Genomic DNA, 12,676 nt, shown 5'->3' with positions numbered 1-12,676 from the left:
ACCTCCTATGTACAAGAATATAACTACTATAATACTACTCCTATGTACAAGAATATAACTACTATAATACTACTCCTATGTACAAGAATATAACTACTATAATACTACTCCTATATACAAGAATATAACTACTATAATACTGCTCCTATGTACAAGCATATACCTACTATAATACTACCTCCTATGTACAAGAATATAACTACTATAATACTGCTCCTATGTACAAGAATATAACTACTATAATACTGCCCCTATGTACAAGAATATAACTACTATAATACTGCTCCTATGTACAAGAATATAACTACTATAATACTACTCCTATGTACAAGAATATAACTACTATAATACTACCTCCTATGTACAAGAATATAACTACTATAATACTGCTCCTATGTACAATATAACTGTTTCTTAATGTTTAGTACTTTTTATATTTGTATGGATTGAATGATAAAATGGTTTATTTGTGTTTGCAGGAGTTTATGTACCCTCGCAGCGCCCTCACCAGGGACTTGGTGCTTCCAATGCATCAGAGTAACAGGGAAGGTGTGGAGGACATGTCCTTGCTGTCTGACCTGCATGAATCCGCCATCATGTTGAATCTTCATCAACGATACAAAGTCGATAAAATCTATGTGAGTCTTTGAGCTGCCGCCCTGTACTCAGGAATGAACATTAAATATTACTTTGTCTATTATGGTCTCTGCTGTGTCCTGGAATACATCTTTGCTAAGGATAGATCAAGCCGCTGTCACTGTACAATGGAAAGTTCTACAGCTTTTAGTATACTTTGTTTCCAGTCTTCACCATTTTTTTTTTCCTTTGGATCTTCACTTGCTTCTGCTTTACCTTAGAACAAAGGTTCTCAAACTTATTTTGTCTACCGCCCACTTCGAGAATTAATTATTTTCTAGCGCCCCCCAAATTTTTTTACTTTACTACATCTTAAGAATCACAATCGCAGTCATTATGTTAATAATTAAATTATGTGTGTCATGTGAAAATAAGACTTTCTGATGAGGGTAATGTAAAACACCATTTTGTAATATTAGGAAAACTTTTATTCATGTTATTAAAACAAACATTTCAATTTTAATTTTAAAACTAATCTAATGTGAAGGATGAATTTGATGATTTTTTAACAAGTTTGTTAATATCAGGCTCGAATTTACTCAAAAACAGCCGTAAGTCACCGCATTCGGTAATCTGCAACCGATTTCTCTTTTTAGTTAGCAATGGACTAGAAACTTCTCGCTTCGCATTGGAGCTTACCGCCATCTATGGTACAGTTTGACAACTTTTGGACAGGAAATAGTTACTGTCTAGTCCCCTAGATGGCGTTACACGAGGAAACGCGCGTTAAGCGTAAAGGAGCGGTAAAGTTTGTGTTAAAAGCAAAAAAAACAATTTTAAAGGGGTAGCCTCATGAAGCTTGATCTGCCTTCTAAGCTGCCTAAAAATCTTCTTTCTTCCTGTTTGCTCGCGTCAATTAGCCCCGCCCCCAAATTAGTGTGTCGCTCCGCCCACCACATAGCGTGATCCTATGGAATGACTGAAGGGCCTGTGATGTCATCAAAAGGTCCTGTAGACTTGGATTTACCTTGTACGGAGTTTCCTAAAGGACCTGGCTCCTCTGCCCACTAGCAGCCTGCTCTATATAATAAAGCTTTATCCTAGTGAACAGAGAGACCAGGTCCTTTAGCCCAGTAGGATTTAGACTGCTTTATATAAGAAAGCAGCACTTATTCCACCCACCCCCCTCTATCTCACAGCAGGGAGCTAGGTGATGTGTATATGATGTGTATGTGTGGTGCAGACACAGGCCGGCTCCGTACACTCAGCCCCCATACAGCAGGGAGCTACGTCATGTGACTCCCTAAGCAATGACCAGGGGGCCAGTCGCTAGTGTTCATAATGAAGTGAATAAAGTAAGATAGTGGACAAACAAAGCAGTTTTGCTGAAGCAGTGTATTTAGGAAGTCTTAAATCCACATTAACAAGCAGTATAGATAGAATCATTGTTATGATACCACCCCTTTAAATTAGCCATCGCCCCCCTAAACCGCTTCAACGCCCCCTAATCTTCTCTGTGCCCTTTACTGCCCCCCTATAGGCCTCCAGCGCCCACAAGGGGGCATTATCGCCCACTTTGAGAAAGACTGCCTTAGAGGCTGTAAGCTGATCCTGACTTTGTCCTGTTTTCGCACAGCTACAATGTAACACATTGCATCAGAATTGGAATCCTCTTCTTCCTAAACACTCCAGACTCCACTATAGGATGATTTAATGAATACGGTTTTATTATTGAGTTCAATGTGTAAGCTGTTTGCATTGAGCACATGAGCTCCCTCTAATGGTGGCTGTCTATGTAGTTTTTTGGCTAAGGAGGAAATGTTAGAATTTTGTGTGATCTAGGGTAAAGTCTTATAAGAAGTTGACTTGTGCTCCATCGCCTTGGATTCCTTATACTAAGGCTTATGTCATAAAGTCGTAATTTATGTGAAATTATAAGATGCCCAGTATTTTCTTCACCTTCTATATATACTGCAGAAGTTAAACCTAAAGGATGTTACTGACAATACTGATGTCTTTTCTATAGACCAATATCGGATCTATTCTGGCCTCAGTGAATCCCTACAAGCAAATTGCAGGAATGTATGATGAGAGCACAGTGGATTTATACAGTCGCCATCATTTAGGGGAACTCCCCCCTCACATATTTGCTATAGCCAACGAGTGTTACCGATGTTTGTGGAAGAGACGTGACAGCCAGTGTGTGCTGATAAGGTAGGAGACGAAAGGCCTATTGATAGATCAAGTGTAACCTGGAGAACTGTTCTACGACACTATTGTCTCCAATGTATAAGAGTAAAGGAACTTTAATACCGCACCCTGTGGAGAATAATGTTTCCACCTCTATGTACATGTACTATACATGTATATGTACAAGTACTATAATACTGCCCCCTATGTACAAGAATAGAACTACTATAATACTACCTCCTATGTACAAGAATATAACTACTATAATACTGCCCCCTATGTAGAAGAATAGAACTACTATAATACTACCTCCTATGTACAAGAATATAACTACCATAATACTGCTCCTATGTACAAGAATATAACTACTATAATACTACTCCTATGTACAAGAATATAACTACTATAATACTACTCCAATGTACAAGAGTATAACTACCATAATACTGCTCCTATGTACAAGAATATAACTACTATAATACTACTCCTATGTACAAGAATTTAACTACTATAATACTACCTCCTATGTACAAGAATATAACTACTATAATACTGCTCCTATGTACAAGAATATAACTACTATAATACTGCCCCCTATGTACAAGAATATAACTACTATAATACTACTCCAATGTACAAGAGTATAACTACCATAATACTGCTCCTATGTACAAGAATATAACTACTATAATACTACTCCTATGTACAAGAATATAACTACTATAATACTGCTCCTATGTACAAGAATATAACTACTATAATACTACTCCTATGTACAAGAATATAACTACTATAATACTACCTCCTATGTACAAGAATATAACTACTATAATACTGCTCCTATGTACAAGAATATAACTACTATAATACTGCCCCCTATGTACAAGAATATAACTACTATAATACTACTCCAATGTACAAGAGTATAACTACCATAATACTGCTCCTATGTACAAGAATATAACTACTATAATACTACTCCTATGTACAAGAATATAACTACTATAATACTGCTCCTATGTACAAGAATATAACTACTATAATACTGCCCCCTATGTACAAGAATATAACTACTATAATACTACTCCAATGTACAAGAGTATAACTACCATAATACTGCTCCTATGTACAAGAATATAACTACTATAATACTGCTCCTATGTACAAGAATATAACTACTATAATACTACCTCCTATGTACAAGAATATAACTACTATAATACTGCTCCAATGTACGAGAATATAACTACTATAATACTACCTCCTATGTACAAGAATATAACTACTATAATACTACTCCTATGTACAAGAATATAACTACTATAATACTACTCCTATGTACAAGAATATAACTACTATAATACTACCTCCTATGTACAAGAATATAACTACTATAATACTACCTCCTATGTACAAGAATATAACTACTATAATACTACCTCCTATGTACAAGAATATAACTACTATAATACTACTCCTATGTACAAGAATATAACTACTATAATACTGCTCCTATGTACAAGAATATAACTACTATAATACTGCCCCTATGTACAAGAATATAACTACTATAATACCGCTCTCCTGTGTATATTTGCCTTCTGAGCACTTTTTTCTCTTTCAGTGGAGAGAGCGGTGCTGGTAAAACAGAGAGTACTAAACTACTCCTAAAATTTCTGTCATCTATGAGTCAGAGTTGTGCCGGTGTTGGGGACAATCAGACACATGTGGAGGAGGCCATCATGGAGAGCAGGTCAGTAATACTATATCATCTCCGCAGTGGCCTCTGATCACCAGGCTGGTACTTCTTGCAACCAAGCTGGATAAGGAGATGTTCAGTATTGTACTACTATACTGTACTTTGTATTTCAGTGTGGTGCGTTTACTTTAGCTTAGTAAATATGCCCCATACTTGTATGTATACAGGGATCATAAACCAGTTTGGATTGTATCGATAATCTGATACACTGTAACAAGCCCCACATTTATCACGTTTGGTGGTTTTCAGATTCGGAATGTCTTTGTTCACTGACTGCAAGCAGATATGTTAACAACACTGATGAACTAAGTATCAAATTGTATCAGAAATGTTTATAATGGACCTTCCTGTTATCGGACATCTAAATGGGTGTATATATACAAATGTTACGTTAAAAGGGGCGTGTTTAACTATTCTGGGGTGTTCCTGAGTAAGCAGGGGTGGAGCTTAGAAATGTCACACTATTTAGGATTCAGGTTTTAGCAAACTATTATGCGATGGCGTGTCCTGCTGGATTGTAGTAAGATTAATAGATGTAATTCCTGGACTTTTAACCTTCAGTAAGTCAGTGTCAGAAATCTTAGTTCTTCTGCTTTGACCTGGGATGTACAAACATTCCTCGCACAGATCATGCCCCTGTGTTCATGCATCCTCCATACTGTCCCTTGATTATATGTATAGATGACCCTGGATTTGTGTATATTTTCTGGATTTGCCCTCTGAGTTATTTCTCCTTCCACAGCCCGATCCTCGAAGCTTTTGGAAACGCCAAGACTGTTTACAATAACAATTCCAGTCGCTTTGGAAAATTCATCCAGCTGCACTTCTCCCAGCAGGGCCACATCCAGGGGGGCCGCGTGGTGGACTGTATCCTTCTAACTGCATATAGTGACAGGTTCATGATATAGCTGGAGCCGACATCTATGCAGAGAACACAATGACTACAACTTTCCTCCCAACAGGAACTGGACATTTTAAAAATTGTCACATACAGAGAAAGCAGAAATTCAATTCTCACTTTCTAAACCAACAGAGATCCACAGCCGAACAGATCATCACCTGCACCTAACACATGAGAATTCTCTGCAGAAGTGGAATCGGAGCGTTACTCAATGTCTGCTAAAAATAACTGCACGAGCTGCCGCAATAACACCGAGTACAGGCAGAATAGACTGCGAGACCTGATACTAACATCAGTGGTGCAATAAACATTCCTAAGTCTGGTACAAGAATAAAACTAATATAATATCTCCCCCCCCCCCCAATACAAGAATATAACTACTATAATGTTACCTCCCATGTACAAGAATATAACTACTATAATACTGCCCCTATGTACAAGAATATAACTACTATAATACTACTCCTATGTACAAGAATATAACTACTAGAATACTACCTCCTATGTACAAGAATATAACTACTATAATACTACCTCCTATGTACAAGAATATAACTACTATAATACTACCTCCTATGTACAAGAATATAACTACTATAATACTGCTCCTATGTACAAGAATATAACTACTATAATACTACCTCCTATGTACAAGAATATAACTACTATAATACTACTCCTATGTACAAGAATTTAACTACTATAATACTGCTCCTATGTACAAGAATATAACTACTATAATACTACCTCCTATGTACAAGAATATAACTACTATAATACTGCTCCTATGTACAAGAATATAACTACTATAATACTACTCCTATGTACAAGAATATAACTACTATAATACTACTCCTATGTACAAGAATATAACTACTATAATACTACCCCTATGTACAAGAATATAACTACTATAATACTACTACCTCCTATGTACAAGAATATAACTACTATAATACTACCTCCTATGTACAAGAATATAACTACTATAATACTACCCCTATGTACAAGAATATAACTACTATAATACTACCTCCTATGTACAAGAATATAACTACTATAATACTGCTCCTATGTACAAGAATATAACCACTATAATACTACTCCTATGTACAAGAATATAACTACTATAATACTGCTCCTATGTACAAGAATATAACTACTATAATACTACTCCTATGTACAAGAATATAACTACTATAATACTACTCCTATGTACAAGAATATAACTACTATACTACTTCAGTGTAATCTCTGCTGGTGTTGATGTGAGTTCATGTATATGATATTGTACGGTATAACAAGATGCATCCTGCGTGTCTTCTATATTTATCACCTTCTTATATTTCCGTGTCTCTGTGGTCTTGATCTGTAATAATGAAACCACTTGTCGGCAGGAGTATGACGGTTACTTTACCTCTGATTTTAGGAAATGTGAAGGGCTTAGACTGTTTTTTTGTTTCTATTCCGCCACTTTCTTGGCAAGTTTGTGCTGCAACCACCGAGCCAATAACCGCACTGTTTGGCCATTATTTATTTTCCGATGGTCAAAAGCTGCATCGTAAAGAGATGTTACAATAACTAATGTGGAAAGGCTGTAATTGTCACCGGATCCCGCATTAAGCACACCTCTCTGCTCTGTAGTGTGAACATACCCCTACACTATGTATGTTTGGTGGATGATTTGTATCTGTCAGTAAGAGCTTAGGGTGCAGAGCACAGAGGATGACTGCCCCCTAGTGTCTGCAGCTTAGATTACACTTTACTGATACATTATTATGTTTTTCCTATTAATTTCCTTAACCAAGTGTTGACCAGATTTACTGGAGAAGGTGAGATGATCCCGCTCTGTTCTGTGGGACTTGTAGTTCTTTTGTGAGGATCTCACTTATTCTTGCAGGTAAATCCATGAACACTTCTCACCCTCCCGCTTCTGTTTCCTATTTCTACCCGTAGACCCGAGTGACGCGGCAGAGTCCCGGAGAGAGGAACTATCACATCTTCTACGCTCTACTCGCGGGGGCCAATAAGGAGGAAAGAGGTAAAGTCTGAGTATTGCAAATCTTACACTCCAGCTTGGGGTCCTGGACGCCATGTTCTTTATCCAAAGACTGAGGTTCTGCCAAATTCTAGCACCGCAACATATGGTCGTGCAATGGATGTTGCGTCCATAGTTGCCGTGTATCCCACATGTTACTGACCACAAGGAACATAACCCTGAATGTTGTAGAATTTAGAATAGACTTTTGCGCTTCCATGTAAGATTTGCTTTTTAGTAATTTGCTCCCCCTGTTTTTTAGACGCGCTCTCCCTCTCGGACCCTCACTCCTATCAATACCTCAGCTCCTCTGGCTGCGCCACCGCCGAAGGGCTCAATGATAAAGATATGTACAACAAAGTCTTGGTGAGTTCAATGACAGGCATGTGATATATGTAGGCAGTGGCGTAACTACCACCATAGCAGCGGAGGCAGCTGCCACAGGGCCCGGGACATTAGGGGCCCGGTGACAGCCGCTACTACTGCCATCATTATACTCGGGGGGTCTTTGCAGACCCCCGAGTATAATGATTGGAGGCCCTGGAGAGGTAAGAAACATAAAAAAATACTGTTACTTACCTCTCCCCGATCCTGCCAGGCCTCCTTCCTAGTTGTCTGACGTCACATGAACCCGGCCTGCGTCCCGGGTCATGTGACGTCCGACGTCATTGAAGAAGGACGGCAGCGGAGGCCAACAGCGTAGGAGCCGGGGGACAGGTAAATAACAGTAGTTTTTTTAATGTTTTTATTCCCCCGGGTCTCCAATTACTATACTCTGGGGTCTGAAAATACCCCAGAGTATAATAATTGTTTATGGGTGTCCACAGTGGGACATAAAACTGTTTGCAGGGGCCTCTATGGGGGATAATACTGTTTGCAGGGGCCTCTATGGGGGATAATACTGTGTGCAGGGGCCACTATGGGGGATAATACTGTGTGCAGGGGCCACTATGGGGGATAATACTGTGTGCAGGGGCCACTATGGGGGATAATACTGTGTACAGGGGCTACTATGGGGGATAATACTGTGTGCAGGGGACACTATAGGGGATAATACTGTGTGCAGGGGCCACTATGGGGGATAATACTGTGTGCAGGGGCCACTATGGGGGATAATACTGTGTGCAGGGGCCACTATGGGGGATAATACTGTGTGCAGGGGCCACTATGGGGGATAATACTGTGTGCAGGGGCCACTATGGGGGATAATACTGTGTGCAGGGGCCACTATGGGGGATAATACTGTGTGCAGGGGCCACTATGGGGGATAATACTGTGTGCAGGGGCCACTATGGGGGATAATACTGTGTGCAGGGGCCACTATGGGGGATAATACTGTGTGCAGGGGCCACTATGGGGGATAATACTGTGTGCAGGGGCCACTATGGGGGATAATACTGTGTGCAGGGGCCACTATGGGGGATAATACTGTGTGCAGGGGCCACTATGGGGGATAATACTGTGTGCAGGGGCCACTATGGGGGATAATACTGTGTGCAGGGGCCACTATGGGGGATAATACTGTGTGCAGGGGCCACTATGGGGGATAATACTGTGTGCAGGGGCCACTATGGGGGATAATACTGTGTGCAGGGGCCACTATGGGGCATAATACTGTGTGCAGGAACCACTATGGGGCATAATACTGTGTGCAGGGGCCACTATGGGGGATAGTATTGTGTGCAGGGGCCACTATGGGAGATAGTATTGTGTGCAGGGGCCACTATGGGGCATAATAGAGCGCGCAGGAATGCGTAGGAGGGGGTCGGTCGAGGTCTTCGGGTGGGGGTGGGGGGCATTTCAAAAGTTCGCCACGGGGCCCCACAACTCCTAGTTACGCCACCGTATGTAGCCATATGTTTACTCTTCTACTCTATTCACATCCAAAGATGCATCAATATTCTGCTGGTTCACCACCACTCAAATCCTATATGTGTATGTAGTGAATGGGTCCATGTGCTTTCTATCTGTTGTTATGGGTCCATACCAACAGATGAGACACTGAGGCCTACTCTTAAATATCCGTCTACTTCTTGTGGCTTCCCTGAATTAATTGTTGATTTCCGGACGCAGACGGCGCTACAAGTGATGGATTTCAGTGATGAAGAAATTCGGGAAGTCTGGAAACTGCTTTCTGGCACGCTGCAACTAGGGAATCTGGAGTTCATGACGGCAGGGGGCGCTCAGATCACAACCAAAGCAGGTGATATGAATGTGCTAAGACTTACTGAAGGATTGTGGGGATGAACCTCCGTCTTTTTACTATCTCTTGTTCCTGTTCTGAGATATGATGGCGGTATGAAGCCGGAGTCTTCCTTTAAATGGTTTCTTTCTCATTCAGTTCTTAGTGACGTGGCCGATCTCTTGGGATTGGATTCCTTCCAGCTTTCAGAAGTTCTCACCCAGCGATCCATGATTTTGCGGGGAGAAGAGATCAGTTCGCCCCTCACGGTGGAGCAGGTGAGGTTTCTGGTGCCCTCTTACTAAACGAAAATTCCCAATTTTTCCGTCCCCCTCACCTGGACCAGAGTTTGTTGTCTGTTACCATGGAGACACATAGCTCTGCGTAGGAGCTGGAGACTCACAACAATGTTTTTACGTTTTAGGTGCTCGGGACAATGACAAAAAATATACGCAGACCTTTCCTTCACCCCTCATGTTGAATCACTCGCACGTTCATGTCACCTCCACCTCAAAAACATCTCCAGAATACGCCCTTTCCTCACCAGAGATACACTAAAGACACTTATTGTCTCTCTGATTCATTCTCGCCTTGACTTCTGTAACTCCTTACTAATCGGTCTTCCCCTCACTAAACTCTCCCGTCTACAATCTATTCTGAATGCAGCGGCCAGGCTCATCTATCAGGCTAGACGCTACAGTGATGCCTCGGGTCTGTGCCAGTCACTACATTGGCTGCCTATTCATTATAGAATAAAATATAAAGTTCTCCCCCTCCCCCACAAGGCTCTCCATAATGCCGCACCTCCCTACATCTCCTCCCTCATCTCTGTCTACCGCCCAACCCGTGCTCTCCGCTCACTCAATGACCTAACACTTACATCCTCTATTATCAGAACCTCCCACGCTCGTATACAAGACTTCTCCCGAGCTGCACCACTTCTCTGGAATGCTCTACCCCGGACAATCAGATTAACTCCCAATTTCTACAGCTTCAAATGCAAACTAAAGACACATCTTATCAGACAGGCCTATCACAATGTCTAACACAAACCCTTCCGTACTATAATTAGAATCCCCAAAATCTAACCCTCCTCTGTCCCCGCTCCCACATTACCCCACATGATATGATGCCATCTCAGGATAACTTTATAGGTCCAAGCTCCATCCACATGTTACAGGACACGACTGGTGACGGCTCAAAGTTTTGTTTGTGTAATAACAGTCACCTCTATTACAACATTGTCTGACCTCTGTATAAGCAATGCCGCCCCTGCTACCTCTTGTGTCACCCCCTCTACCTCATAGATTGTAAGCTCTTGTGAGCAGGGCCCTCAGTCCCATTGTGTGAAATGACTTTCTCTGTAATGCATCTCTGTCTGTCTTTGAACCCTACAAATTGTACAGCGCTGCGGAATATGTTGGCGCTATATAAATAAAATTTATTATTATTATTATTATTATTATTATTATTATTACGTCGTGACCTGTTCCATTTTCTGTGTCTTCTCCAGGCTATAGATTCCCGAGACTCCCTGGCGATGGCGCTCTATGCCCAGTGCTTCTCCTGGCTGCTGGGCAAAATAAATGCTCGTATTAAGGGAAAGGAAAACTTCAAGTCTATCGGGATTCTGGATATTTTTGGATTTGAAAACTTCCAGGTAATTGAAAAAAAAATAATTGAGTGATCTTAAAGGGGAACCCCGCTTATTTTTACAGAATTTTGCACAATTTCCACAAAAAAAAATTTGAGTAATTGTGTAAATAGTTACTTTTCATATCTTATACTGATTATTTTCTTGTTTCTGTCCAGGTGAACCGCTTTGAGCAGTTTAATATCAATTACGCCAATGAGAAGCTCCAGGAATATTTCAATAAACACATCTTTTCCCTGGAACAGCTGGAGTATAACCGGTAAGAGAACGCGAGGATTTCCATGGCGCCAAGGCATTGAATACAGAAAACAAAGCCACTTTGCAAATGGTTTTCATGAAACCTGTCCTATCGTTTTGTGTCTGCAGCCCTTGTGCAGAGCTATGCCTTTTCATCGAAACAGACTGCAAGCAAATCCTGTGTCGTCTGATGCTGCGTCCCATTACTTCCCACATTGCCTATCACATGGGTGTTAGTAAGAATTGGGTCGTTAGAACGCAGGGTTTGTTTGTAGTCTGTTGTCTATTGACAGAATTTACAAAGTTGATTCTTTAGATTTGTTGGAGATCCGAGTGGTTAGCCTAGAGTTGGGACAAAAGGAGGGTCGCTGTTGATTTTTTAAAAAAAAAATTTAAATTTAAATTTTTTTTTTTAAAAAAAAATTTGATCAGAGATTTGCTAATCTATTGTAACAAACCCTCAGCTGTATGAAAGTAGGTCAGGATGTTACACTTACTATTCCATATACGCTGACTGCTTGTGTTGCAGGGAAGGCATACACTGGGAAGCCATTGACTGGATGGATAATGCAGAATGCTTGGATCTAGTGGAGAAGGTGAGATCTGAGCTGTGTCTAGAAGAAGCGACGTCCTTGCCTGTCCTGCCCGCCATACCTCACACCTCTCTCTCCTGTCGCCTATATAGAAACTGGGATTGTTGGCCTTGATCAATGAGGAGAGTCGGTTTCCCAAAGGCACAGACTTCACCCTGCTGGAGAAGCTCCATAACCAGCATGCAGTAAGTGCTCTTTATACTGCCCCCTACTGATCCCTCTGTGTACTGTGTCATGTCCGTAGTATCCTGACAGTATATCAGCGGTTTGTAGGTCCAAAATGCTGCAACAATAAGTTCCTTAACACCGTTATAGCTGCTTTAGTGCTCTTATATTGAAACAGTGAGGGCAAAAACCTAGTTTAAAGAGGTTCTCCAAAACTGTATTAATCACTTGTCCTTAGGATAGGTCGCCAGTATTATATTGGTGGGGATCTTACACCCAGCACCACTACAGATCAGCAGATAGGTGGTGTTGCGTCATCAGCACTGCTTCCAAGCACAGCGCCGTACATTCTATAGTGGCTGTGCTTGGTATTGCAGCTCA

The 12,676-nt window shown here is 41.0% G+C and overlaps 1 protein-coding gene across 1 annotated transcript in view; it reads left to right on the top strand.

The window, feature by feature from the left end:
- LOC142216649 (unconventional myosin-X-like) overlaps nucleotides 1-12,676 on the top strand; it is a 79,569-nt gene that overhangs the window by 32,877 nt on the left and 34,016 nt on the right. Inside the window, exons 3-15 of the mRNA XM_075284638.1 lie at nucleotides 480-638; nucleotides 2,603-2,790; nucleotides 4,391-4,519; nucleotides 5,268-5,392; nucleotides 7,245-7,258; nucleotides 7,383-7,467; nucleotides 7,727-7,830; nucleotides 9,538-9,667; nucleotides 9,806-9,924; nucleotides 11,160-11,306; nucleotides 11,459-11,559; nucleotides 12,067-12,133; nucleotides 12,223-12,315. Of these exons, the coding sequence (XP_075140739.1) occupies nucleotides 480-638; nucleotides 2,603-2,790; nucleotides 4,391-4,519; nucleotides 5,268-5,392; nucleotides 7,245-7,258; nucleotides 7,383-7,467; nucleotides 7,727-7,830; nucleotides 9,538-9,667; nucleotides 9,806-9,924; nucleotides 11,160-11,306; nucleotides 11,459-11,559; nucleotides 12,067-12,133; nucleotides 12,223-12,315 (1,461 nt within the window). The remainder of the gene's footprint in view (nucleotides 1-479; nucleotides 639-2,602; nucleotides 2,791-4,390; nucleotides 4,520-5,267; nucleotides 5,393-7,244; nucleotides 7,259-7,382; nucleotides 7,468-7,726; nucleotides 7,831-9,537; nucleotides 9,668-9,805; nucleotides 9,925-11,159; nucleotides 11,307-11,458; nucleotides 11,560-12,066; nucleotides 12,134-12,222; nucleotides 12,316-12,676) is intronic.

Source organism: Leptodactylus fuscus, chromosome 8, assembly GCF_031893055.1.
Source record: "Leptodactylus fuscus isolate aLepFus1 chromosome 8, aLepFus1.hap2, whole genome shotgun sequence".
Classification (NCBI taxonomy): Eukaryota; Metazoa; Chordata; class Amphibia; order Anura; family Leptodactylidae; genus Leptodactylus; species Leptodactylus fuscus.
Note: the sequence above shows the minus strand (reverse complement) of the source record. Positions and strands in the feature narration are given on the sequence as shown.